The 27234-nt window shown below is 42.7% G+C and overlaps 1 protein-coding gene and 1 pseudogene across 10 annotated transcripts in view; one reads left to right on the top strand and one right to left on the bottom strand.

Annotated features, from left to right (window-relative positions):
- Nucleotides 1–27234, top strand: part of GLB1 (galactosidase beta 1) — a 140011-nt gene that overhangs the window by 48624 nt on the left and 64153 nt on the right. For all 10 annotated transcript variants that reach the window (XR_004670486.4, XM_055109605.3, XM_034956037.4 and 7 more), the window contains one exon: nucleotides 3281–3393. Coding sequence is in view for 9 of the 10 variants with exons in the window: in XM_055109605.3 (XP_054965580.1) it covers nucleotides 3281–3393 (113 nt within the window). In the remaining variant the exon portion in view is untranslated. The remainder of the gene's footprint in view (nucleotides 1–3280; nucleotides 3394–27234) is intronic.
- Nucleotides 14553–19477, bottom strand: LOC134729884 (protein SEC13 homolog; annotated as a pseudogene).

Here is a 27234-nt window from a genome sequence, read left to right as displayed (position 1 = left end):
CCGGGTGGTGGAGGTTGCAGTGAGCTGAGATCGCGCCATTGCACTCCAGCCTGGGTGACAGGGCGAGACTTTGTCTCAAAAATAAAATAAAATAAATACCTAAGTGACCAGTTGATAGGTGTGGCAAACCACCGTGGCACACGTTTACCTATGTAACAAACCTACACGTCCTGCACATATATCCCGGAACTTAAATTAAATTTAAAAAAAAGAAAAGATAATAGTGTGCCAAGGTTGGTCATTGATATTTTAGATAATCCCTGTGTGTTCATCTTATGAGAAACAGTTGAGACCTGGTGGGTGCGTTTTTCACTTAGTAGATGGGGATTTCCCCTAGCTGCCATTGATGGGATCGAGACCAATCATCCAATCTAGGAAAAAAGGCATCGTTTTTGGAACTTTATGGTTCATGACACAATTTTTAAAAAATCTTACTGTTATACTTAAAATAACACATTCATCTTAAAAAAAAAAAGGACATTATAGAAACTGTCAGAACATAAATGTTGTCCTTAATCCTCTCTCCTGCCCCTCCCTCTGCCATAATCCATAGAATTCCCCTTTCTTCCTCTGTTGCCTTATTTAGCCTGCATATTAGCCTCATCTTAATTAGAGATTATCAACACCACTTTACAGATAAGAATAGCTGAATACAAAAAAAAGTCCACACGTTTTCTGTTCAGCTGGCAAGGGGTGGAGCTTGGACTGGAACTCAGGTGGTGGTGAGCCAGAGTCACTGCCCTTTGGATCACCCTTTGCACCCTGGAGCCCCTGAGCCAGCCCCCACACCCACCCCACTGTGTTCTGCCAAGCCTCCCTGAAGCTGCTTTTTGCCCTGTCTCTTTGAGGAAGTGAGAGAAGGCCAGTCTGTACTTAGCAGCTGTTCTTCAGGCCAGCTTCCTAGAGGAGAGCAGGGAGAGAAAGGCATCAGGAGTGGGGAGTTCCCTGCCCATCCCACCCACAGGAACATGCACCTGCCTGTGCAGGTGTGTGTCTCCTTCCTCCACACCTGTGTGTGTCCACAGCTGTGTGATGGCTGCCTACAGGGTCCAGGCGCTCCTGTACTTCTCACACAATGTGGAATGTTGATGAATGCAAAGTCTCACCATTTCTTTCACCTTCCCACCTCACACCCTCTTAAGTGGCCAGAGGAGGCTTGAATCTGCACCATTTCTCTGCGATGCTGCCCTTTGGTGGTCTAAAAACACCCAAAGTAAGATTCTGCCAGTAGAACTAGAACAAATACTTAGTCTTCCAATCCATCCTTAAACCCACTGGACAGCTTCCCAGCCTGGGCTCCCTCGGCCTGTAAAGTGTGCTTCTAGAGGTCACACTTTCCCAACTCAACCTGGCAACCCCCTCCATGCTGGGCTCTGGCTAAGGACTCAAGGGCAAGTGAGGCACAGTCTCTGCCCCTGAGGTGCAAGCAGTGTAGCGTGGAGAGAGACATAACAAATAAGAAACACAGCACAGCTTGGGTGACTACCACATTAGAAGCAGACGAGGGCCACAAAGAAGGTGAGTTCCTTGCAGCAGCGGATGTGGGTTTTTTTTTTTTCTTTGTGTCTCACAGGAAGGGATGTGTTTTAACCTATGAATCCCTTAAGGCAGGCAGACCTGTTGGCTGTGAGTTGTCTCTGATTAATAAGAAATGGGGGAAATGGTATGACTAGATCAATTCAGTTGGTTGAGTGGTCCAGATCTTTCAAAGTTTAGATTCTGTGCAGAGAACTAATGAAAAAGTCTTTGGAGCTGACCTGCTTGATCTGATCCTCAGCCTTGCTCATCTGTCACCTCCACAACCAGTAGGTCACCCAAGGTGGCTCCATCATTGGTGAGCTGCATCCAAGGAATTTATTACTAATCCTAGGTAAACTATCATGTTTTGTGCCTCACTGATGTACAAATTAGGTTGGACAAAAGACTATTCCTAAAATAACTTCATTCTCACACACTTGCATTGCAATATGCTCTCTGAAGTAGAGGAGGAAGGCACAAAGCCTTGCTGGTCTATGGATGGCAGCATCAGCGTCACCTGGACACCTGTTAGAAATGCAGTTTCAGGCCCCACTCCAGACCTGCTGAATTAGAATCTCTGGGATGGGGCTTAGGAATCTGTTTTAACAAGCTCTCCATGTGACACTTAAGCATGGGTAAGTTTTTGAAGTACCACCCAATGTTGCAAACAACCTCATACCTGTGAACATCATCCCTGACAAGGTCGGGATCCTCTGGTCTAGACCCCGCCCCTTGCACAGTAACTGCAGGGGCATTTGTTTTTCTAGTCCTTTTGTATACTCAGTATTGGCATTATCCATTGGTCTTTGTTGTAGGTCAAGTTCCCAGGGAAACAGACTCTGAGAGTACCTGGTAGAAAGCTTATTAATTGTGCTCTCTGGAGCAATGCCTGTAGGATAGAGAGGGAGAAGTGGGGCTATGATGCAGCTTCACAAGTGGCCTCAACCAATCTTAGAGGGAGCTCTGCAGCTGGGTTGGCTGTTCGAGGCACATTGGTCAGTTGTCAGATGTGGGCTATCCCTGAGGGTTGTAACCTTGGGTGAGGCAGCTCAGCACAGGCCAGCACCCAGAGACGGACACATCTGAGAAATGTCAGCAGACAACAGCCCTAGCCGCTGGGAGAATGAGTGAGTGCCCTGGTTCTAAAGGGGGATCCAAGAGGTGCACCACAGCCCCATCGATAGTCTTTGTAGATGCAACAAAGGCCCTCGGATTACGTTTGAACCTCTGTGGCTGATGTGGGTCTGCTGTCATCTCCCGCTGCGTTTGGTTTAATAAGCCCTGGGTTTTCTGCTGATCCATGGCCTAGTCATCTGTGTCTTCACCACTGAGCTTTTCTCAGCCACAGCTTGAGGACATGAAAAAGTTCAGAGTTGACAGGATTAACAGTCAGAGATGGGGGTCATATCATAAGCCCTGCCATTACTGCTTGTGAGGTGTTAGCAGATTTTTGTGGGGAGCTTCAGATTCCCTGCTTGTCCAGTGGGGGTGATACCTGCTAGAATCACAGCTGTGAGCTTCTGTAGAGAGTGGATGGAAAGAGTCCTTGGTAAACTCTAAGGTGCCTGGTAAGTGCTACCTGTAGAAAGAAATTCCTTCCTCTAAACGTTGCATCCTGAGGGTCACGTCTGTGTCTCCCAACAACTGGTTTTAATGTGTCTTCTAGTTTTCTCTCTCTACAGTGCTGAGCTCATGGATCCCAAAGAACTTGTCCCAGAGCTGCACCATCAGTAATAACTAGTGGCACATTTTTGTCTTCTAGGGGCCAACTCACCCTATGCAGCACAGCCCACCAGCTACGACTATGATGCCCCACTGAGTGAGGCTGGGGACCTCACTGAGAAGTATTTTGCTCTGCGAAGCATCATCCAGAAGGTGGGTGCTTTGTATGAGCTGTGGTGGGCTGATCTTGGACAGAGCCTCTTTTGAACTCACTGTGGCTCTGTGGACAACTTCCTGCCTGGAGCCCTCCTGTTTAAAAGGATGGACGAAGGGAGGCATCAGCTAGACTTGGGTTTGCATCTTGTACCCACGTGGTTAAGAGTGAGTCTATGAGCAGATGCTTATAGGAGAGTAGGAGATATAAGACATTTATTTAAAAACTGCAATATATAATACAGTGTTAAATGCTACTTACAAATTCACTTCTTATATGGTGAGAATTCACCCGGGGAAATTTCTGTCTCCATTTTCTTCTCCTTCCAGGCCAGATTATCTTTCCAAAAGTTCAGGTGAGAGGTAGGGTGATGGGAGAGAATGCACAGATCCTCTTGAGACTATAGCCCCGATTAAGGCAGCATGGATATATGGGAGCCCCTATCCTTGGGACACAGCTAATGTACTTCAATATCAAAAGAGGTAAAGCTAAGCTCTGGTTTCTTTATTTAATGCATCATCTGAAAAAAGTAAGTTTCCAGTAACCAAAGTGTATAAGAATTATTTCTCACTAGAAAATAACTCCGTCCTTATTTGCAAGAGAGAAGAAGATAAACTATTTTCCTTTTTATGTGTGGCCCAATATACAGACTACGTGATTTCAGAATGAGGAACACCAGATTTTGAACCTGGACACTATTTCTTCAACCTTAAGCCAATTGTGTAAATTCCCTTTATATAAAAGTAGAGGTAGCCGTACTTGCCTCACAGACTTGTACAGTTTAAAAATAAATGGCACTCAATAAATGTTTGTTTTCTTCTTTCATAGTCAAATAAATGAACAATAATTATTTATTTACCTAAAAAAAAAAAAAGAGTGAGTCTATGAGCAAATCAGTCTACTGATTGTTAATTTGTAAAACTGGGATTACAGCATCTGGTTGTGCTGTAAAGCTTGAAAAGAACGTATGTAAGCCATCCAGGACAGTTCCTGACACATATATGTCTAATAAGTGGTAGCCGTTAACTATTATTTATCTTAAATGTAAGAAAATGTGTGTCTACTTAAATAGCTGATGTACATAGGAAAAAAAATCTTCAGATACTGTGAAGCATGGTGCAGATGTCAGCTGTCAGTGAAGCTTCATTTTTCTATTTGGAGCAAGTGATTGCTGTTTCTGGACTGCATCTGAACTGCTTAGTCCTGCTAGCGTTGTACCCTTTTGAGGCACCTAATGCACCTAGGTGGGGTTTCCTGTCTCTGCTGTGGGTTAAAAGAAAAAACCCACAGTTTTTATGCTCAGTCACCTGAGTTTTGAAGTTAAAAAAACAAAGGTTTTCTGCCTATAAATGGTATGGTTTTTTTTGTTTTAAGTATGATGTCGTTTTAATTTTAAGCATGTGTTAAAATGAATATTACAAATTTTTTAAATATAAAAAATACAATCTAGGCTTACCACACTTATAATTTGTCCATTTCATCTAAATTTTCAAATGTATTGTTAAAATGTTGCTTATGTTATTCCTTTATTATGGGTTTAATCTCCACAGAATTTATAGTAATGTCTCCCAAGCTCTCCCTTGTATGTTTGTTCTGTTTTGAAGCTTTCTGTTCCTATCTTTATTATTTCCTTCCTTTATTTGAAGCTTAGCTTTTTAATGCAGCCTTTCTTCTTTTCTAATATAAATATTTAAGGTTATAAATTTCCTTCAAGTACTGCTGTGGCTTTATCTCGTAAGTTTTGATGTGCAATCTATTTCTTACTGTTTGCTTCTAAACATATCTATTTTGATTTCTCTTCACCATTGATATGTGTTTTTTAAATTACTGGAAATAAGTACTTTCCTGTTTTTTCGATTTCTAGTCTTTTTGCATTCTGGTTAGAGAATATAGTCTGTGATACCAATCCCTTGAAAGCTGCTGAGCCTAGTCTTAGAGCCTGACATACACCAATATTAATGGTCAATGTGCGCATAAAAAGAAAGTATATTTTACAGTTGTTGACTATATTCTACATACATGTTCATCAGATTAAGTTTATTAATGGTGCCATTGATATCTTTGATCTGCTTCCTAATTTTTTGTCAGTTCAGTCTACTATTTAGTGAGAGTTGTCCTCATGTATTTCCCCTTGTAGCTCTGCCAGTTCTGAGGTTATGTTATTAGGTGGGCAAATTGAGAATTACATCCTTCAGTACTTAATAGTAAAGGGATTATATAACCCTCTATTTCTAATAAGGCTTTTTGCCTGGAAGCCTTTTTTTTTTTTTTTGGTCTGTTATTCATTAACACCATTTACCTGCATACTTTTGCTTGGTATTTTTCTGAGGTATCTTTCCCAATGCTTTAATTTCATCCTTTTTATATCCTTTGTTCTCTTTACATGTGTCCCTTATAAATAGGATATAATCGAATTTTTAAAATATCTAGTTTGAAATTTCTTGTCTTTTAACTGATATATTTATACATTCTCATTCATTGTACTTCTTGATATACATAGATTAATTTCAATTATCTTATTTTATAATTTCTATTCGTTTACCTTTTTGGCTTTTTCTTTCCCTTTATTGCTTTCTTTTAGATTGAGGTTTTTTGTTTTGTTTTGTTTTTTCCTCTTATTTCTTTCCCCCCTCTTCTACTTTGGAAGTTATTCACTGCATTCTAATTTTTTTAGTGCTTACCATTTAAGTGTGACATCTATACCCCCAGAAAAGAACAACTCGTAGTACACAGTTCAGTGAATTTAGGCAACGGGAGCGCAGCCCTGTGACCAACACATAGCTCCCCGGAAGCCCCTCTAATGTCCCTCTCTAGTCATTGACACACATACCCATTCCCGAGCTCACAGCTGTCCTCACCTCTATCACCAGAGATTCCTTTTGCTCGTTTTTAGGCAGCAAGTTCCTACAATATACACTCCTGTGTCTGGCTGTCTTGTAATAGTTTAAAATTAATCAATATCTTTACTTTCTCCATATTGCATCCCTCTTTAACTTACTGTAACTCCAATTACAGCCCTCTTGACTTGTATGTTATTATTGTCATGTATTTTAATTCTCTGGGTTTAGTTTTCATGTATTTTAGTTCTCTCCTTAAAAAATAAAACCCATGGGGCATTACTATAATGGCTTCAGATAGTATTTCACTTGACCCACATAGTTCATTTATTGGCAAATGATTTAACAAACATTCATCAAGTACTCTGCATGCGCCAGGTTGCAGTTTTAGCTGCTTGGTGGATATAGGCTTTCCTGAAAAGGTGGAGCTCAAACAAAAATTTTAAGGTGGTGAGAGAGCCATGTGGCATATCTCCGCCTGGACAAGAGCATTCCAGGCAGAATGCAGCCAGTGAGAACTTGGGAAGGTATATGGCATTTTTAAAGACTAGCAAGGAGGCCAGTGTGGCTGGAGCCCGGTAAATGAAGGAGTAAGAAGTAGGAGAGGCTATGCGCGGTGGCTCACGCCTGTAATCCAAGTACTTTGGGAGGCCGAGGCGGGCGGATCACGAGGTCAGGAGATCGAGACCATCCTGGCTAACACGGTGAAACCCCGTCTCTACTAAAAATACAAAAAATTAGCCGGGCATAGTGGCGGGCGCTTGTAGTCCCAGCTACTCCGGAGGCTGAGGCAGAAGAATGGCGTGAACCCGGGAGGTGGAGCTTGCAGTGAGCCGAGATCACGCCACTGCACTCCAGCCTGGGCGACAGAGCGAGACTCGAAAAAAAAAAAAAAAAGAAGTAGGAGATGAGGTCAGGGAGATAGATGGGGAACAGATCACATGGAGCATTACAGGCCGTCGTAAGACTTTGGCTTTTACTCTGAATGTGATGGGAATCCATTGAGGAGTTGAGCAGAGCTGTTGTTAAAGCATTCTGTTAAAGCAGATTCCAGCTGCTGTGTTGAGATTAGACCCTGGGAGGTGCAGCAAGGGTAGAGTAGGAAGACCAGTTAGAAAGTTTTTGCAGCCATCTCAGTGAGAGGTGATTGTGGCTTATGAAGGTAGTAGGAACTAGGCAGTTTCAGAATATATTATGAAACTAGTGCTAATATAATTTTCAGATGGGGAGTATGAAAGAGAGGAGAGTCGGGTGACTCTAAAGTGTTTTAAATGGCAACTTGAAGGACAGAGTTACCATTTATGTGGGGAGAAGATCAGGAGTTCAGTTCTGGCTGTGCAAAGTTAGACTTGTCTAGTATATGTCCTAGTGGAGATGTAGAGTAGGCAGTGGATATATGAATGCACAGCTCGAGACAAAGGTCTGGTACCTTTGTCCCAGGACCACACTTTTCTTTATCTTTTATTGCTTCTTCTGCCTGAAGTATATTCTTTAGAATTTCATTTAGTAAGCAAGTTATATTAATTCTTCTTTGTCTGAAAATTTTTTTTTCACCCTCATTTTCAAAATGCAGTTTTTCTTTTCTTTCTTTTTTTTTTTTTTTTTGAAGACAGGGTCTCACTCTGTTGTCCAGAATGAGTGCAGTGGTGAGATCTTGGCTCACTGCAACCTCTGCCTCCCAGCTTCAAGCGATTCTCCTGCCTCAGCCTCCCAAGCAGCTGGGATTACAGGCGTGCATCACCACACCTGGCTAATTTTTGTATTTTTAGTAGAGATGGGGTTTCACCATGTTGACCAGGCTGGTCTTGAACTTCTGACCTCAGATGATCCATCTGCCTCAGCCTCCCGAAGTGCTGGGATTACAGGTGTAAGCCACCATGCCCGGCCTCAAATTGTAGTTTTTCTAGACTGATAGTTTTCTCTCAGCATACTGACTTTGGGCTTTTATTGTTGTTGCTGAGAAGTCAGTTTACTGTACTCTGTCACTCTCTTGAAGATAATCTGTCTTTCCTCTTGGACAGCTTCTGAGATTTTCTCTTTATATTTGATGCTGTATAGTTTCTCTGTGATTAATCTAAGTGTGATTTTCTTTTCGTTTATCCCGCTTGGTAGTTTTGGAACTTGTGGCTTGGTATCTTTTTTCACCAGTCCTAAAAAGTTTATGCCATTATGTCTTCAAATATTTGTTTCTATTAGATAATTTGTTAGACCTTCTGATTCTAGCCTTCACAGCTCGTAATCTCTTTTTCTCTGTGCAGCATTCTGATTGTCTTGAAATATGTTCTTCAATTGTTGCTTTCTCTTTAGCAGCTATAAATTCTAAGATTAAAACCTTTCCATTGAATTATTAAATTATATTTTTCATTCTATAAGTTCACATTAGCAGTTCGAATTTTACTCAGCCATTTTTAAATTCTCTTGCTTTTTCCTTATGTATACATGTTCTTCTTTTATTTCTTTAAACATACTAGAGATACTTCTGTTATATATCTCTATTTGATCATTTCAGTATGCAGAGTCTTTCTTTGTCTCATTCTGCCTTTTGTTGTTTCTGTGACCTCTTGTTCATGATGTCTTGTTTCTGTGTGTGTGTTGTGATTTTGACTGAGCTTAATTTCTTGGAACTTTTTGTTGTTGTTGTTGTTGTCATTGTTCTTAGAGACAGGGTTTCACTCTGTCGCCCAGGCTGAGTGCAGTGGTGCAGTCCTGGCTCACTGCAACCTCAACCTCCCGGGCTCAAGTGATTCTCCTGCCACAGCCTCCTGAGGAGCTGGGACTACAGGCATGTGCCACCATGCCTAGCTAATTTATTTTTTATTTTTTTTCGTAGAGCCAGGGTCTCACTATGTTGCCTAGGCTGGTATTGAACTCCTGGGCTCACTCATGGAACTTTTATCTTTAGGAATTATTTGAGATTTGGGGTGAATGTGGGTTCTTCCAGAGAGAATTAGCATTTGCTTCTGGCAGGTACCAGGGAACATTACGCCTTAAATTAAAATCTTAAATTGAGGGATTTTTTTTGTACTACAGAAGCAGTGTGAATTTTAGCTACAAAATATATCAGAGGGCTGACTGTGCATATGAATTTTCAAAGGAGATTTATTTTCTCCCTACCTATTGCCATGTAACAAAGCACCCCTAAACCTAGTCGCTCAACATAACAAATATTTATTATATCACAGTTTCTGAGGGTAAACGATCTAGGAACAGCTTAGATAGATGTTATGTCTAAGCTACTCCTAGGGCTATTTTTTATTTCTATCAGTTTATGCAGTCTTAAAAATCAGCATTTGCAAAATACCATTCCATATTTGTATGTATGACCTCCATCATTTCTTTTGAAAAATCACCTGTCACTGGTTTTCCTTTGATGGTATAGGTCTTTTTTTCTCTAGTGCTTTTAAGATTTCCTTTTCATCTTTGATTTTTAGGAATTTTCCTATGGTATACCTATGCATAGTTTTCTTTATATACATCCTGTTTGAGGGTGTTTGAGCTTCCTAAATCTATGGCATTATTTCTTTTGTGGATTTCAGAACATTCTTGGCTGTTGTCTCATCCGATGTTATGTTTACTTCATTCTCCCACCTTGCCTTTTAGAACACCAGTGATATGTGTGTTAGACGTTTTTTCCTGTGTTCTGTGTGTCTCCTAAGCGCTTCCATTGTTTCTATCCTTTCCCCCGAACATATTTTAGTTTAGATTTTATTCTGACCTATCTTCTAGTTTATCAATCCCCTTTTCAACTGTCTGAGTGAAACCCATATTAGAGACTCAATTTCAATGATTGCGTTTGTCAGTTCTAGAGCTTCCATTAGATTTTAAAAATTGTTTCCAGTTCTCTGCTGAAATTCCTCATCTTGTTTTGTTGTATGTTTATTGGCATAATTTTAAGCTTTTTTCAGATTATTCCAATACCGTGATGTCTTATGGGTCTGTTTCAATGGCTTTTTTTTCCTTTTTTTTTTTTTTTTTTGAGACAGAGTCTTGCTCTGTTGCCCAGGCTGGAGTGCAGTGGTGTGATCTCAGCTCACCGCAACCTCCACCTCCTGGGTTTAAGTGATTCTTCTGCCTCAGCCTCCTGAGTAGCTGGGATTATAGGTGTGCACCACCACACCTGGCTAATTTTCATATTTTTAGTAGAGATGGGGTTTCACCATGTTGGTCAGGCTGGTCTCAAACTCCTGACCTCATGATCTGCCCACTTCAGCCTCCCAAAGTGCTGGGCTTACAGGTATGAGCCATTACGCCCGGCCCTGGCTTTTTTTTTCTATTCGTTTTTGATCAGATAGTGTTGTCTCCTATATGTTGGGTTTTTTTCTCATCTAGAGGTCAATAAAACAAAAAAGAAAGAGATAATTTGGGTTATATATGTTTTTTCTTCCAAAAGAGATTTACTTTTACTTCTACCAGGCAGTTAGAGTAGACAGAGATCATCTTCATGCAATCAGGGATTAAGCTAATTTGAAAGTGGGCTTCTGTCTTCTTGAGGGTTGGTCCGCTTCTGGTTCACTTTCTTAGGGGTCTCAACTGAGAGCTTGAAGTATTTACCAGGGTTCTTTCTCCATTATGATCTCTGAAGTCCAATTTTTATCTTCTCAGCCCTAGAAGACTCCCAGAAGTTGTGTTCGGCTTCTAGCCTCTCAGTTGGCCCTTGTGAATTGACAGATACCTTGATGGGAAAACTAGTAACAAATATCAGACTTGCATCATGGCATTTTCCATTTTTTTGGAATTGTAACCACTTAATTCCTTTCTGCTTTGGTAGCTTTCTGATGCTTTCAAAAAGATATTTTAAAACATCTTGTACAATTGTTCTAGATGTTTTCCACAGGAAGAGTTGTCAACAAAAACCTAGTTTCAGAGATTTACTTACTCCCTAAGAGATTCTCCAGAATTTGCTATCCACAAAGGTGTTAACCTTCAGAGCACAGGGAAAACCTTTCACAAATTATTTTTCTGAGATCTGTCGGTCATCCACTTAATCATTATACAAACATTCAACACCAGTCTTACAATTTCTGTGTTAAATGCTAGAGGTGAGTGATAAGTCTACCATGGTCCTGTGTTGGAGGGGCTCACAGAAGAGATAAATTTGAATTTTTCTCTTTAAGCATCCCTCTTACTCCAGAGTTTCTCCAAATAGAATGAAATCACCTTTAGGCAAGTTTTAAAGATATGGCAGATATGCAATTTGTTACCTCTCTCACCAATCTGAGCCCTTTTTTTTTTTTTTTTTTGATAAGTCGCCCAGTATTGTGTGAGAGGTAGAGTCACAGATTGGAGAAGCTTTGGAGAGAGACAGAACAAAACTTGAGTGTTGACTTCAGTACTCAGTGGGCGAGGTACCCTCCTTCCACATCTGTGCAATATGGTTAGCATGTCTTCTCAGAGAATAATACATAGCAGTTATTTTTATTACTGTTTTTCTTCACTTATGTCATTGTAAAATTTCAAACTAGAATTAAATATTCCTCTGGAAACTTGTGCCCACTTATGCTCAAAGCCTCTGTTGACAGTTCCCTTTAGTAGCTGCAGTAATCACCATTGCTCAATTGCTCCCAAGAAAATCAAGGAGGAAGTATTACTCTGCCATTCTATTCGTTTTTATGTGGTGTCCACACCCAAAGGGTATCCTGTTACAGAGAGTGTGACATGAGCACTGTAGTTTTTTCTAGGTAAGAGTTACTGTTCCATGTTTAGTTTGGGTGTCTTCTATCAGCCAGGACTACTGATTTACTTGATTTGATTATAATGCCTGTGGACTTGTTTCTTTTATAGACTATTGCTTCATTTCACAATCCACTTCAGGTTTATTTATTTTCTAAACAGATTTGTTGAGGTATAATTCACATACATTTCTCCCATTCAAAGTACACCATTCAATGTTTTTTGTTATATTATTAATTTTTTAGGCCAGGTGTGGTGGCTCATGCCTGTAATCCCAGCACTTTGGGAGGCCGAGGCAGGCAGATCACCTAAGGTCAGGAGTTCGAGACCAGCCTGGCCAAAATGGTGAAATCCCATCTCCACTAAAAATACAAAAATTAGGCTGGCATGGTGGCGCATACCTGTAATTCCAGCTACTCGGGAGACTGGGGCAGGAGAATCGCTTGAATATGGGAGTCAGAGGTTGCAGGGACCCGAGATCACACCACTGCACTCCAGCCTGGGCGACAGAGCAAGACTCTGTCTCAAAAAAAAAAAAAAATTAATTGTGGTAAAATATATATAAAACAAAATTTGCCATTTTAACCATATTTAAATGTAAATGCAGTGCCATTAGTTATATTCACAATGTTATACAGCCATCACCATTATCTATTTTCAAAACTTTTTCTTCCTTCCAGACAGAAACTCTGTAACCATGAAGCAATAGCTCCCCAGTCACCCTCTCCTCAGCTTCTAGTAGCTCCTAGTCTACTTTCTGTCTCTGTGAATTTGCCTATTCTAGATATTTCATATAAGTGGCATCATAAAATATTGGTCCCTTTGTATCTGGCTTATTTCACTTAGCACAATGTTTTCAAGGTTCGTGTTGTAACGTGTCAGAATTTCATTTCTTTTTATGGCTTAATATTCCATTGTATGCGTATATGATATTTTAATTACCTATTCATTTTGTTCATCTGGTGATGACCATTTCAGTTGTTTCCATCTTTTGGCTATTTGAATAATGCTGCATTGAACATCAGAGTACAAATATCAATATGGATAAGTCTCTGCTTGTCATTCCTCTAGGGACATACCTAGAAGTGGAGTTGCTGTTAGGCTTATTTTTAGAATTATTTTCTTTCTGAAATAGTGAACTTTCCTAATGTGGAAAAAATCAAATTAAGTTTTAAAACACATATTTACATAAGCTTTATTGCATAAAATATCACTTTACTTTTGGCCTCATTATAACAGCACATTTTTATTCTCTCATACTTCTAGCTACTTCTTCCTGCCATCCCCTATCCCTGAAACTCCACACACTTTTCTTGACCTTCCCTTGCTCTTCTGATCGATGGCTGGGATAATCTTACACCATCACCCTCAATCCTTCTGTATGCAGCTGTTTAAGAGGCCCTGCTCTATGAACCACTGCTGGGACCATTCTGACTGTCACACTCTGGAACCAGAGCCAGGCAGAAGAATTTTAAACTTCAGTATTGACTGGCCAGGAAGGGATCTTACTTCCAGTCTGATTTGGATCTTTCATGATCTCTAGTTCTCTTTTTGCCCTTTGTCATTCCTTCTTCTCACTGTATGGTATAAACCATCACCCTTACACTTTATCCTAATGTACAGGTGACACTGTCTCCTACTTCACCAAGAAAATAAATGCTATTGAATACACCAAGTTAAGGAGCCTGAATTATAGGTAATGGTGCCTTTGAAGTAGTTTAAAGAAGAAAATGATATAATCGGCTATGCATTTCAAAATGGTTATTGGATGAGGCAACAAAAAGGAATGTGTAGTTAGAATGAATCAAGAAATCATTACAAATTCCAAGTGTCTTAGTCAGTTTGAGCTACAATAACAAAGTACCATAGACTGGGTGGTACTTATGGTTCTGAGGGTGAAAATGCCGGCATGGTTAGGTTCTGGTGAGGGTCCTCTTCCACATTGCAGAGCACTGACTTCTAATTGTATCCTTAATTACAAAAAGGGGGCTAAAGAGCTCTCTGGGATCTCATTTAAGGCACTAACCCCATCTCAAAGTCCTTACCACATAATACCATCACCTTAAGAATTAGAATTTCAACATATGAGTTTTGGGAGGACACAAATGTTCAGTCCATAACAAAAAGATTAAATGATTAATCACAAATATCACCTTTTTTTTTGAGACAGTGTCTTGTTCTGTTGCCCAGGGTGGAGTGCAGTGGTGCAATCATAGCTCACTGCAGCTTCAAACCCCTGGACTCAAGCGGTCCTCCTGCCTCAGCCTCCTGAGCAGTTAGAACTACAGGTGTGCGCCACCACACCTGTCTAATTTTTAATTTTTTTGTAGCGACGGAGTCTCCCTATGTTGCCCGGGCTGCTCTCGAACTCCTGACCTCAAGCAATCCTCCCACCTTGGCCTCCTAGAGTGCTGGCATTACAGGCATGGGCAACTGCGCCCAGTCTACAACATTTTTTTAAAAACATCATTTGGTTTTATTAACTGCTTGAAACTTCTACCATTCTTCATTCCTTACCTTTTGTTTTTTTATTTTTTTAATAAGCAATATGACTTTATTTAGTGACTTTGGAAACAAAACCTCCCAAATAATGCCTGAACCCAAAGTTACCTAAAAATGGCTAAAAATTTTTAAAATAATAGATTTGAACATCATTTGTAGTTTCTGCCTCATAACATGAATGCTTTCAGCTGGACAGTAGATTACAAACCATCTCTGATCATGTTAAGGCAGATTAGATGATCAGTCAGTCCTGGAGCTGGCAGGTGGGAGGCTCTGCCTGTCTTGTCACTGCTTGTTATGCTGGCCCTCTATGACTGAAGCTGACACAGAGCCCTGGCCCTTGTTGACATCACTGATACACACCCACTGCCCATCAACCAACTGCTTCCTCAGGGTCACCTTATTGTCTCCACCAGAGATGGCCAATATGTTGGCTGTGATGGACCTGCCCGCATGCTACATGACATCATTGAACTTGTGCAGCAATTTGGGAGACCATGTATTTCCCAAGGCATCATCACAGGTCCAAATGAACACACGACCATCCCAGGAGCAGCTGGCGATGGTGCTGGTGGGCAGGCTGATGGAGGGGGCCCAGGCCACATCTCAAACCCAGTCACTGTGCTTCCAGCTTCTGCTCTCCTTCCACTGGCCATCCTTGAAGAGGTTGTCACAGCCACCTGATGGAAACTTCTTGATGTAATTGGGTTTCTGCCTGAACAGCTGGTCTATGAGGCTTCCAGGTACAACAGCAGGGGCCTAGCTGACGGCATTGCAGCCAATGGTGTAAGCGTTGTTGATCTTCTTCACTTCCCATTGGCCTTCCCCTGTATAAGTCAGCAGGAAGATGGCCCCATCTGAGCTCCCACAGGCCAGGATCAGGCCGTAGTCATGGGGGACCTAGCATACAGAGTTCACTGAGGAGTCATATCCTGAGGGGTCGTGGGTCTTCTCCCAGGTGCCGTTTCCCTCTTTCCAGATAATGACTTTCCAATCATAGGAGCACAATGCCAGGATATTGCCATATGTGGGGTGAGCCCAGGCCACTTGCCACATAGGACTCTCATGACTTCTGAGGTTGGCAATGAGGATCTGCCCTCTGTTGTGCACTTTGAAGATTTTGACGGATTTTTCTGATGAGCAGGTTGCCAGGCGGGTGCCATAGTAGTCCATCTGGGCATCATGAATCATATCCTTATGGGAGGTATCCACAGTGTTAATTACAGACACCACGATTGCAGCATGACTGCTCTAGGGACGTGGCAGCTCCTGGTGGTGCCTCCCCATTCCTTACCACCTTTTTTTTTTTTTTTTTTTTGAGACAGTCTCACTCTGTCACCCAGGCTGGAGTGCAGTGGCACGATATTGGCTCACTGCAACCTCTGCCTCCCAGGTTCAAGCGATTCTCCTGCCTCAGCCTCCTGAGTGACTGGGATTACAGGTGCACGCCACCACACCTAGCTAATTTTGTATTTTTAGTAGAGACGGGGTTTCACCATGTTGACCAGGCTGGTCTCGAACTCTTGACCTCAAGTGATCCACCTGCCTGGGCCTCCCAAAGTGTTGGGATTACAGGCGTGAGCCACCCCGCCTAGCCTCTTATCACCTTTTTTAGCAACAATGTTTGCCTCTTCAGATGGCCACAATGTTTGTAATGTTTTCCTCTAGAGAGAATAGAAATCTTTCTTTTTAGCCTGGCTGATTGAAATTTGTTTAGTATTGATAGTTTAGAAAAACAAAAGCTTCATATTTTATTACTGATAATATTATATAAATGTTTAAGATTGTAATCAAAATTGGGGAACTATCTCTCCAGTTTGTTCATATATGAGCTGTAATTTTTGGAAGAAATTTTCACCGACAGGTTCTGGCCCCATACATTTCAAACCTTGCTTCTCCACAACCCATGTACTTCCGGGGCTGGGTGCCTTTAGGCATAATTGTATTGCACTATGATGCTAAGTGAGTCAGCACATTGGGTGAAGGGATGATCCATTATTCATAACTTACCTACTCATGGAAGTAACCAGGAATCATATCAATATATCCTACTGTACCCATGTAAAGTAAATCCCTACTTTAACTGATTTTTACTTGGGTCCCCAAAATGCCTATAGCAACCTGTAAAACCTCCCAAAGGAAGAGGACATTTGACACAGGGAAGCTGGAACAGAAAGAGACAAGGATCTTAGCTTGTTATGGTCAAATTATATTACTTTTGCAAGTTTTACAAAAACATATGACACTATGAACATGCTGGTGGGATTCCTCCCTTGGGGCACTTCTGGATGCAGCTGCCATGGTAGCCTAGGAATGAGATGATGGCAGGGGCATCAGGGAGTGGAGAGGAAGAAATCAATTTGAAAAACATTTAGGGCTGGGCACAGTGGCTCTTGCCTGTAACCCCAGCACTTTGGGAGGCCAAGGTGGGAGGTTCTCTTGAGGCCAGGAAATCAAGGCCAGCTTGGGCAACATAGTGAGACTGTCTCCACGAGAAAATTAAAAAATTTAAATTAGGAAAGAAAAGTGTTCAGGAGGTAAAATTGATAGGATTTGGTGATTGACTGAACACAGATGTGAGAAAGAATGAGGAGTTGTTGATTTTTCCAGGTTAAAACCTTAGTTAGATAACTAGGTGGGTACTGGGATCGGCACCTGAGATAGAGGATTGCAGAGGAGGCCCTGGCAGGGACAGGGGAAGCAAGTTCAATTCTGGGCTTATTCAGCTCAGTATTTCCAGGAACATCCAGGTAGACAGATTTCTCCATAAGCACCAACACTTAATAGTAAGACACTCCAGGGAGAAGTCGGAAAGGCTGGCGCAGATTCTGGGGCGATCAGTGCAAATGGAAGCCGAAGTCCAGGGAGAGGTTGAGACTGCACATGGGGAGCTGACTGAGGAGGGCAATGGGCCAAGCAAAAGACAAACCCAGGGGATCCCAAGCTTTAACAACTGGGCAGAGTAAGAGAACCCACAAAGGAGACAGAGTCTTTAGAAATTGCCAGGCTCAGTGGCTCACGTGTGTAATCCCAGCACTTTGGGAGGCCGAGGTGGGTGGATCACCTGAGGTCAGGAGTTCGAGATCAGCCTGGCCAACATGGTGAAACTCCATCTCTACTAAAAATTAAAAAATTAGGTGGGCATGATGGCGTATGCCTGTAGTCCCAGCTACTCTGGTGGCTGAGGCAGGAGAATCGCTTGAACCCAGGAGGCAGAGGTTGCAGTGAGCCGAGATCATGCCATTGCACTCCAGCCTGGGTGACAAGAGCAAAACTCTGTCTCAAAAACAAAACAAAACAAAAAAAGAAATGAATGTAATTCAATAGCTTATGATAGATTGCAGCTTAACATGTCATATTTTTCCCTCTTTTTTTGATATTTCTGGTTTGAAAGAGAAATTAACTACAAGATTTAGTGGAGATATATATATATATATATATATATATATATATATATATATATATATTTTTTTTTTTTTTTTTTTTTTTTTTTTTTTGAGACAGAGCCTTGCTCTGTCACCCAGGCAACTTCCATCTCCCTGGTTCAAGTGATTCTCTTGCCTCAGCCTCCCGAGTAGCTGGGATTACAAGCGCACACCAATGCACGTGGCTAATTTTTGTATTTTTAGTAGAGACGGAGTTTCACCATGTTGGCCAGTCTGGTCTCAAACTCCTGACCTCAAGTGATCCACCCGCCTTGGCCTCCCAAAGTGCTGGGATTACAGGTGTGAGCCACCGCACCCAGCCAGTGGGCTCTTTCTTATGAGACTTTGTAGACATTCCATTAGCTGATTTGTTAAATGATCTTCAAAATATTTGCTTGCATCAAGTAAAGGAAATTGGATGGTAGATATCCCCTGTATATAGCTCTACCTGCCTCCTTCCTTCATCAAAGACTCAAAAAGTGGAATATGTCTCCTCTTTAATCCATTTCAAGAACACATTAGGTGGTGACGGGCAATATATTTCACTGACATGGACTCCTGGGGATAATCTCCCAGCAGGCTGCATAAGCCTGTGCTCAGTGGTGAAGGCCCCCAGGCGGTTGTCTTCATGTGAATCTTCAAGGCATGGCAAAGCTCATGACATTTGCATTTTAAAAGGTATTTGCTTTGGTGTGGGTAAAACTCAACCAAACATGGTTAACACTTTGACCTCGAGGATGAACCATAAAAATATAGGGCAGCGACCTCCTCTTCCCTACTGATTCCTGAGAGGGGCAGTGGTGAGTTTATTTTTGTATGCTGTCAAATCAACTTAAGACCCATTTTAAGAGTTTTATTTCTGTTCTTTATAGGGATTCCATCAACATAAGAGTTCCGCTGATTTTTTGGAAATGGGTCACTGTAGAAATTAATCAAGTGGTAGTGAGGACCTTGATAATTGGAGTGGATTCTGGGATTCCCAAAGGTAGTAACTGGGCTGAGTGGTGAAGAGGGGATGGGAGAACAGCCGCAGTGATTTTTTCTGTACTTCAAAAGCTTAATGAAGTTTGAAATTTGATCCAGGATTTGTCTACACTGGCTGATTGATCATCCTGCTCTGTTTATGACTGGAATGACATTGGCTTGATACGCAGACACAGCTGTCTCTTGCTGATGTATAGTGCTGGTGAAAACCAGTGTTTTATGTCTGATGGTTACAGATGAGAAAGGGAATATTACTTAGCAACTGTTAAATAGTCTTTTAAAGTGTCACCTGCTCTCTTGTAGTACTGGTCTCTTCGTTTCCTGTAGAGTTGGCTTTTCTAGTCCCTCTTCCAGAGTGATTTCTCTAAAACACTGATGTGATCGCTTCTCAGTCTTTTGGCTAAGATCAAGTGTAGTATCTAAAACACTGATGTGGTCAGGATACCTTCCATGACTTGGCCCCTATATTTTTCCAGCCTCATCTTTCAATTCTCCCTTCTTAGATGTGACTTCCTGGCCTTAAGTTGGAGCTATATACAATTCCATGAATGAAACAGCACTGTTTATACCTCCTGGTCTCTGCACCCTCTGCCTTTATTCACCTGGAAATGAAGACACACCTCAGTTACCTTATCTGCAGAGTCTTCTTTGACCCACTTGTCAGCCAAGTTAGTCACATTTTGTTTTCTATCACTTATGTTGTAGAAATCTTTTAAACATTACTTTTCTTTTTTTTTTTTTCCTTAACTTTTAGGTTCATGGGTACGTGTGCAAGATTGTTGTGTAGGTTAACTGTGTGTCACAGGGGTTTGGTATACAGATTATTTTGTCACCCAGGTAATAAGCATAGTACCTGATAGGTCATTCTTTGATCCTCTGCCTCCTCCTACCTACCACCCTCAAGTAGGCCCTGATGTCTGTTCCCCTCTTTGTGTCCATGTGTTCTCATCATTTAGCTCCCACTTATAAGTGAGAATGTGCAGTATTTGGTTTTCTGTTCCTGCATTAGTTTGCTTAGGATAATGGCCTCCAGCTCCATCCATGTTGCTGCAAAGGACATGATCTTGTTTCTTTTTTATGGCTGCATAGTATTCCATGGTGTATATATGCCACATTTTCTTTATCCAGTCTACCATTGATTGTCATTTAGGTTGATTCCGTGTCTTTACTATTGAAAATACTACTTTTTGTGGTGTATTAATATAACTGATTTATACACATTTCTCACTCTCTGGAATAGGAGCTGTTTATAAGTCTAGTACCAAGCATAGGACCTGACACAGAGTACTTTCTTAATAAGAGTTTGTTGGATGAATGTATGAAAACATTAGAGGTCTTGGTGAAGGAAAAGCTGGTCACCATTGAATCTAGTGGATTCCACAGGGAAAAGAGCAGCTTCCCGTGTTGAATTTGTCCGGTTAAGTATGAGAAGCAACATTTCTGATTGCTCTGAAAAGTATGATTAAAGCACAAATTATTATGGAAAAATAATGGTTTAGAAGTATAGCATTTTGGTATATTTGTTCATTTCTTTTCTGAAACATTAATTAGCTAAGGTAAAGATGAGGATTTTGCTATATGATAATCAAACTAGTATCAATGAAAATCATCAATATTAAAATGAAAAGTTAGAAAATTGTAGTAAACGGGATAGACAGATGAAAGCTTAATGTCTGTATTATAATGAGCTAATATCACTGGTCAGAATATCAAGATCTACATAGAAAATTGAGTAAATGACGACCAGGCGCAGTGGCTCACGCCTGTAATCCCAGCACTTAGGCCGAGGCAGGCGGATCACCTGAGGTCGGGAGTTTGAGACCAGCCTGACCAACATGGAGAAAACCCGTTTGTACTAAAAATACAAAAAATTAGCCAGGCGTGGTGGCGCATGCCTGTAATCCCAGCTACTCGGGAGGCTGAGGCAGGAGAATCGCTGGAACCTGGGAGGTGGAGGTTGCAGTGAGCCGAGATTGTGCCATTGCACTCCAGCCTGGGCAACAAGAGCGAAACTCCATATCAAAAAAAAAAAAATTTTTTTTTGGGTAAATGACATAAACAAGTATGGATACTTGATGAAAATGTGAGTATACACTATTTTAAGAGTCTTATAAAATACTCATATCCTTTGACCTAGTCACCCCACACTCAGAGCGTTACTTTTAAAAAATAAAAATTTAAAAGGATAATGCTATAGACATGTTGTTTGTTGGAACCTATAAATTTTGATATTTATGATATCAAAATTGGAAATAATTCAACCCCTAACGTAGGAAGGAGGATTATGTAAATTCTGTCATATCCACACAAAACGCTGTAATATGCAATAAGTAAAATTGTTTTCAATATATAACCATGTCAAAAGTACTTTTAGTAAGTGGCAGTAGCAAATTACAAAATTATCTCTTAAGTTTATGTTATATGTATGCATAAGGAATGGGTCTAGGAGGGACACTGGAAGAGAAAAGGTTTTGTGCTGGCTTTGGGGGTTGTTTTGTTTTGTTTTTGGAATTGTGGGTGAATAAACTTTCTTTTTTTTTTTTTTTTTTGAAACAAAGTCTTGCTCTGTCACCCAGGCTGGAGTGCAGTAGCACGATCTCAGCTCACTGCAACCTCCACCTCCTGGGTTCAAGCAATTCTCCTGCCTCAGCCTCCTGAGTAGCTGGAACTACAGGAGCATGCCACCATGCTTGGCTAATTTGTTTGTATTTTTAGTAGAGACAGGGTTCTGCCATGTTGGCCAGGCTAGTCTTGAACTCCTGACCTCAGTTGATCCACCCACCTCAGCCTCCCAAAGTGCTGGGATTACAGGCGTGAGCCACCACGCTGGGCCTAATACTTTCTATTCTGTTGTTACAACAATAAGGAGGCAGGGCAGAGCAGTGGGAACAGCGCTAGACTTGGAGCCACAGTACCAGCTCCCTCCCTTGTTCCCATTATAATCTTGAGCCAGTTTCTCAGTCTTATCTCTAAAGAGGAAATATAATAACTAGGTATGAGAGCCTTTGAAAGTAGTACATGAGATGACAGTACAGGCACCTAAGCACTGCATCAAAGTGAGCTGAGTGTAGGTTGAGCAAGTATGTCCATACAATGACTTTTTCTTCCAGTGTGGTAGAAAACATTGCAGTCCTAGTTAAATTGGAATCCGCCTTGAACTTTAAGAGATATATGACATGGTCACTAATATGTGCAGGTAAGTAGGGAACCTCAGGAAACAGATCATACTGCTCTCAGGTCCCTCTTTGTGAATTTGTGTTTTCTGCTTTTATTGGCCAGAATGGGGAGTGAAAGAGGAAGGGATGAGTAAACGGCTAGTGGAGGAGTGTGGTCTAGACTTCAGGGAAAGCGGGGAAAGAGATCTTACAACATTTTTCACTTTCCAAGATAAATAGTAACTCTTTGATCTCACATTTATTTCTTTTAATATTATGTTTTAAAACTTTCACAGAGATATAGATTCATATTGTGGGTACAAAGCACTTTCCAGAGCAAGATGGCCAACTGACCACCTTCTTATCTGTTCTCCCTTCCGAAATGTTACTTCTTTCAAAAAATGGGAATCTTTTTAAAACTGGAGATGGTAAAAGGGGAGTTGTTCATGCATGACAGATTTTGAAAGATCTGTGGTGGCTGATGATGTAGGATAAGGAAATCTCAGTCCCTAGTGAGTGTGGAATAGAGTTACAGAAACAGAGAGCAGGTAGTAGACTGGTCTCAAAGAACCATGGAGACCCAGGTCCTGGAAATACACGAGTGGCAAAGGATAGGAATGAAATGGAGCTGGCAGTGAGAAGATTAATTAAACCTTATATATTTTCTGTTAGGTCCTCTGCTTCTTCACCTCAGTCTCAAACACAGACCGTCCATCAGGGAGGCATCTTTCTACCAGTCAGAAAATCAGAGAGGGTTTTCCTTAAAACATTAAAAAATGTAAACATATTAAAGATCCTCCACATTGCATCTGATTCTGTCAAAGCACCCTAAAACAAAACCCCCAGAGCTGGGCGCGGTGGCTCGTGCCTGTAATCCCAGCACTTTGGGAGGCTGAGGCAGGCGGATCACCTGAGGTCAGGAGTTCAAGACCAGCCTGGCCAACATGGTGAAACCCTGTCTCTACTAAAAATACAAAAAAATTAGCTGGGTGTGGTGGTGGGCACCTGTATTCCCAACTACTCAGGAAGCTGAGGCAGGAGAATCACTTGAACCCAGGAAATGGAAGTTGCAGTGAGCTGAGATCGTTCTACTGTACTCCAACCTGGGCGACAAGAGCAAAACTCCGTCTCAAAAAAACAAAAACTAAAACCCAGAGGACAAGCCCTGCTCCTGTACACAGAGCAGGACTGTTAGAGAGAGGACGATTATGCAGATGCTGGAGCATTCATTTGCCTTACCATTAAATAGGAATGAACAACTAAGCATGGCCAGACACTGAGGGCAACCATAAAACCTGCAACAGGAAAGAGAAAGACCAAGATGAAATAAACAGAAAAGTGACTGTAGAGGCAACAAAGAATTCAGGGGACAGGAGATATCTTAAGTAAAAAAAAACAAAATCCATCAAGTTTATCTTTCAGAGGTATATTACATCCATAAAGTAAGAATGGGATACTTTAAAAACGATGCTACTAGAGAACAGGAGTTCTTGGATATTAAGAATAATCTCCTAGAAACTAGGACCAGAATACAGAGATGGAAATCAGAAAAGATAAGAGATAATGAGGAACAATCTAGGATGTCCAACTTGTTACCGATAAGAAGGAAAAAATTGGAGAAAAAATGTCAAAGAAGTAATACAGAATTTTTTCAAAATTGAAAGGGATCTCTGAGTTGTCGACATAATGAATGCAAAGAAGATACATAATCAGATGTATCACTGGGAAATTTTAGGACATTGAGAATAAAGAGGTGACAGATGACCAGGCATTGTGGCTCATGCCTATAATCCCAGCACTTTGGGAGGCCGAGGTGGGCAGATCAGTTGAGGCCAGGAGTTTGAGACCAGCCTGGCCAACATGGCAAAACCCTGTCTCTACTAAAAATACAAAAATTAGCCGGGCATGGTGGCGTGCACCTGTAATCCCAGCTATTCAAGAGGCTGAGGCATGAGAATCACTTGAACCCGGGAGGTGGAGGTTGTAGGGAGTGGAGATCACGCCACTGCACTCCAGCCTGGGTGACAGAGCGAGACTCCATCTCAAAAAAACAAAACGAAAAAAAAGAGGCGACATAGGGTAATATGCTAATTGATGGAACTAATAAATAAAGATATAAGGATATTATTTTAAAGGTACAAAGATAACTAGGAGAGAAGCTGAAAATGGTGATATAACCATAATAGCAAGAAAGGAAGATAAACTTTCTTTATCTTCTGGGCTGTACTCTCATGTGTTAAAGAAATCAATGATAAGAAAAAGCAGTACACATATATTACTTAGAGACCAGAAGAAGCAAAAATAGGAACAATTAAATAATCTTAAAATGTGCTGGGCGTGGTAGCTCACACCTGTAATTCCAGCACTTTGGTAGGCCAAGGTGGGAGGATCGCTTGAGTTCAGGAGTTCGAGACCAGGCTAGGCAACATAGTGAGACCCCATTTCTACAAAAATAAAAATAAAAATTAGCAGGTCATGGTGGTGCATGCCTATAGTCCCAGCTACTCAGGAGGCTGAGACAGGAGGATCACTGGAACTCAGGAGGTTGAGGCTGCAGTGAGCCGTGATTGTGCCACTGTACTTCAGCCTGGGCAACAGCCTATCTCAAAACAAAATAATAAAAAATGATAATTTTTAAATGGCTTCCTCTGAAAGACAGAACTAAGAGAAAAGTGAGGCAGGGGACTGTTGCTTTTCACTATAACAGTCTTTTGTCCTCCTCTTTTTATTTATTTTATTTTATTTTATATTTTATTTTTTGAGATAGAATCTCACTCTGTCACCCAGGCTGGAGTGCAGTGGTGCAATCTCAGCTCACTGCAACCTCCGCCTCTCAGGTTCAAGCGATTTTCATGTCTCAGCCTCCCAAGTAGCTGAGACTACAGGCATGTGCCACCATGCCTGGCTAATTTTGTATTTTTAGTAGAGATGGGGTTTCACCATGTTGGCCAGGCTGGTCTTGAACTCCTGACCTCAAGTGATCTGCCTGCCTCGGCCTCCCAAAGTGCTGGGAATATAGGCGTGAGCCGGGTGTCACTTTTCTGGCTGGAAACCTCTGTGGCCTGTGGCGCCTTTGCCCGAGTTTTGCTCGGGCCCACTGGGTTCGTTCTGCCCACTCGGCCTGGCAGGCTGCACTCGGTTCATGCTTCCTGCCTGGATCCCATACCTGCCAAGGGCAAGTCAGGCATAGAGCGGCAAGGGGTGTGTGAGCAAGCGTGGGGTTGAGCCACTGTGCACGGTCAGACACGCTGACTGCTGCTGCTGCAGGGTGAGCAGCTCCAGGTGCCCGCACAGGCGCCAGCTCTCTGCAAGGCTGCAGCTGGACCAGGCGCACTGCAGACAGCTTCTCTGGCTGGCATCAGGGTATGCAATAGTGCCCAGAAGCTTGGAGATGCCAGGAACCACAGGGCCCCAAAGAGGGAGTCACAGCCCCAGCTCGGGTAGCTCCCAGGTCTGGGCTCCCCAAAGGACCATAGCTCTTCTCTCCTTTTCCCCCACAACGTGGTGAGCAAGGGGCATGTTTCAGCCCTATTTGTGTTACAGCTCTTTTAGCCTCACCATTCAGCGGATCTTGAGTTCTTGTCCTACATCCAGGAAGAATGAGGTATACAGACAAGTGGAGGGTGAGCAAGATGAAGAGTAGCTTTATTGAGCGATAAAACAGCTCAGAGGAGGCCCACAGTGGATAGCTTGTCTCCATAGCCAGGGTGTCCCAACGAGTGTTCAGCTCTCAGCAGAGAGGGTAGTGCCTCTCTGTGGGTAGATTGTCCCATCCTCCCTCCATCCTTTCAGCAGAGAGGATAGCTTCTCTCTGCAGCTGATTGTCTCCCCTTGTCTCTCCATCTTCTAGTCTTGCTGAGCCAGCAGTTATTATGGGCTTCAGTGGGGAGGAGGTGCTGCTTGGACCATGGCAGCCATTGGCAGGCCCAGGGAAAAGCACCACAAGTTACCCCTCTGGTCCATGAGACTAGTGGCCCGAACCCCAGGCTTCGGGCCCTCCCCAGCTTGAAGGTGGGGCTTCACCAGGGACTCGCCCCCTTCCACCCAGGAGCTTGTCTACCTTCTGCCACCATTCATGGCGCCCAGGCTGTTTGTGCCAAGGGACGCCTACAGGCCAGTGCTGAGCTGCCCTCAGCACCCCCTCGGCCTCCCTCCTGTGCTCATCGGTGCCCAAAGTCCAGAGGGGGCTGAGGTGACAGGGGGCTGGCATGTCAGTGCTACCCTGAACGTTTGCACACCCAGCCAGCGTGCGACAGCACGTGGGCTCAGCCCCATCCTTGCTCCGAGGTCGGAGTGGCACTGGGAGAAGAGAGAGGCTAGGCAGCGGGAGCAGACACCTCTTAGCCTTTTGGGGGATGGGGACCTTCCTGGATCCCCAAGAGTGCAGAGATGTTTCCGTCTGCAGCTGCAGCTTGGTAGCTGCAGCCACGCCCAGCTCCTGCTTGGCTCCATGGATCGTGGCACTGCCCCGGGCACAGCTCTACCTCGGGGCCCTTCTCTGTCCGCCCCTCCGTGCCCAACCACGCTGCTCCCCCACCAGCGGGTGACTTGGCCCAGTCCCATCATGACGGGCTTCAGGGACTGACCACCTCCTTCCTGCTGCACCCTTTCCACAGCAGCAGCAAGGCAAGAGCAGTGACGCGGGGCCAGGGTCAACAGCGGCAGAGGCTCCGGGCCTGGGAGTGGGTCCTGCCTGGCCCCGTGAGGCTGGGGATGGCACAGTCAGCTGCCTCGGGGACATGGGGCACAGGGGTCCTCTCCGCCGCCACTACTGGCCCTGCAGCTGCTCCCACCGCCACTGCCCACGACCTCCTTCCGCCACAGCCAGCGTGATGGCAGCAGCTGCTCCGGGCTACAAAGAGGCGATGCTGCCAGCATTGTGACTTTTAGAAAGGGAAACCAAAAAAAAAAAGAAGGAAAGAAAGAAATAGAAGGATCTTGAGAGCTCACAGTACACTCTACTTGAAAAGCCGGATGGCTACAGACATTTCTAAGACGTGGGACTTTCTCCCAGATCTTCTTACTCCATAATTGTATACATACATGCACATATATGTGTGTGCATGTGTATATGTCCAGATATAATATTTAACATTTAATAAGGATTTATTTTGAAAAATAGTTTCAGACTTTCAAAAAAGTTACAAGAATAAAAGTAGTTTAAAAAAAGAGGATTTGTGGCCAGGTGCGCTGGCTCACGCCTGTAATCCGAGCACTTGGGGAGGCCGAGGCGGGCGGATCACCTGAGATCAGGAGTTCGAGACCAG

The sequence above is a fragment of the Pan paniscus genome, chromosome 2 (genome assembly GCF_029289425.2).
Source record: "Pan paniscus chromosome 2, NHGRI_mPanPan1-v2.0_pri, whole genome shotgun sequence".
Classification (NCBI taxonomy): domain Eukaryota; kingdom Metazoa; phylum Chordata; class Mammalia; order Primates; family Hominidae; genus Pan; species Pan paniscus.
Note: the sequence above shows the minus strand (reverse complement) of the source record. Positions and strands in the feature narration are given on the sequence as shown.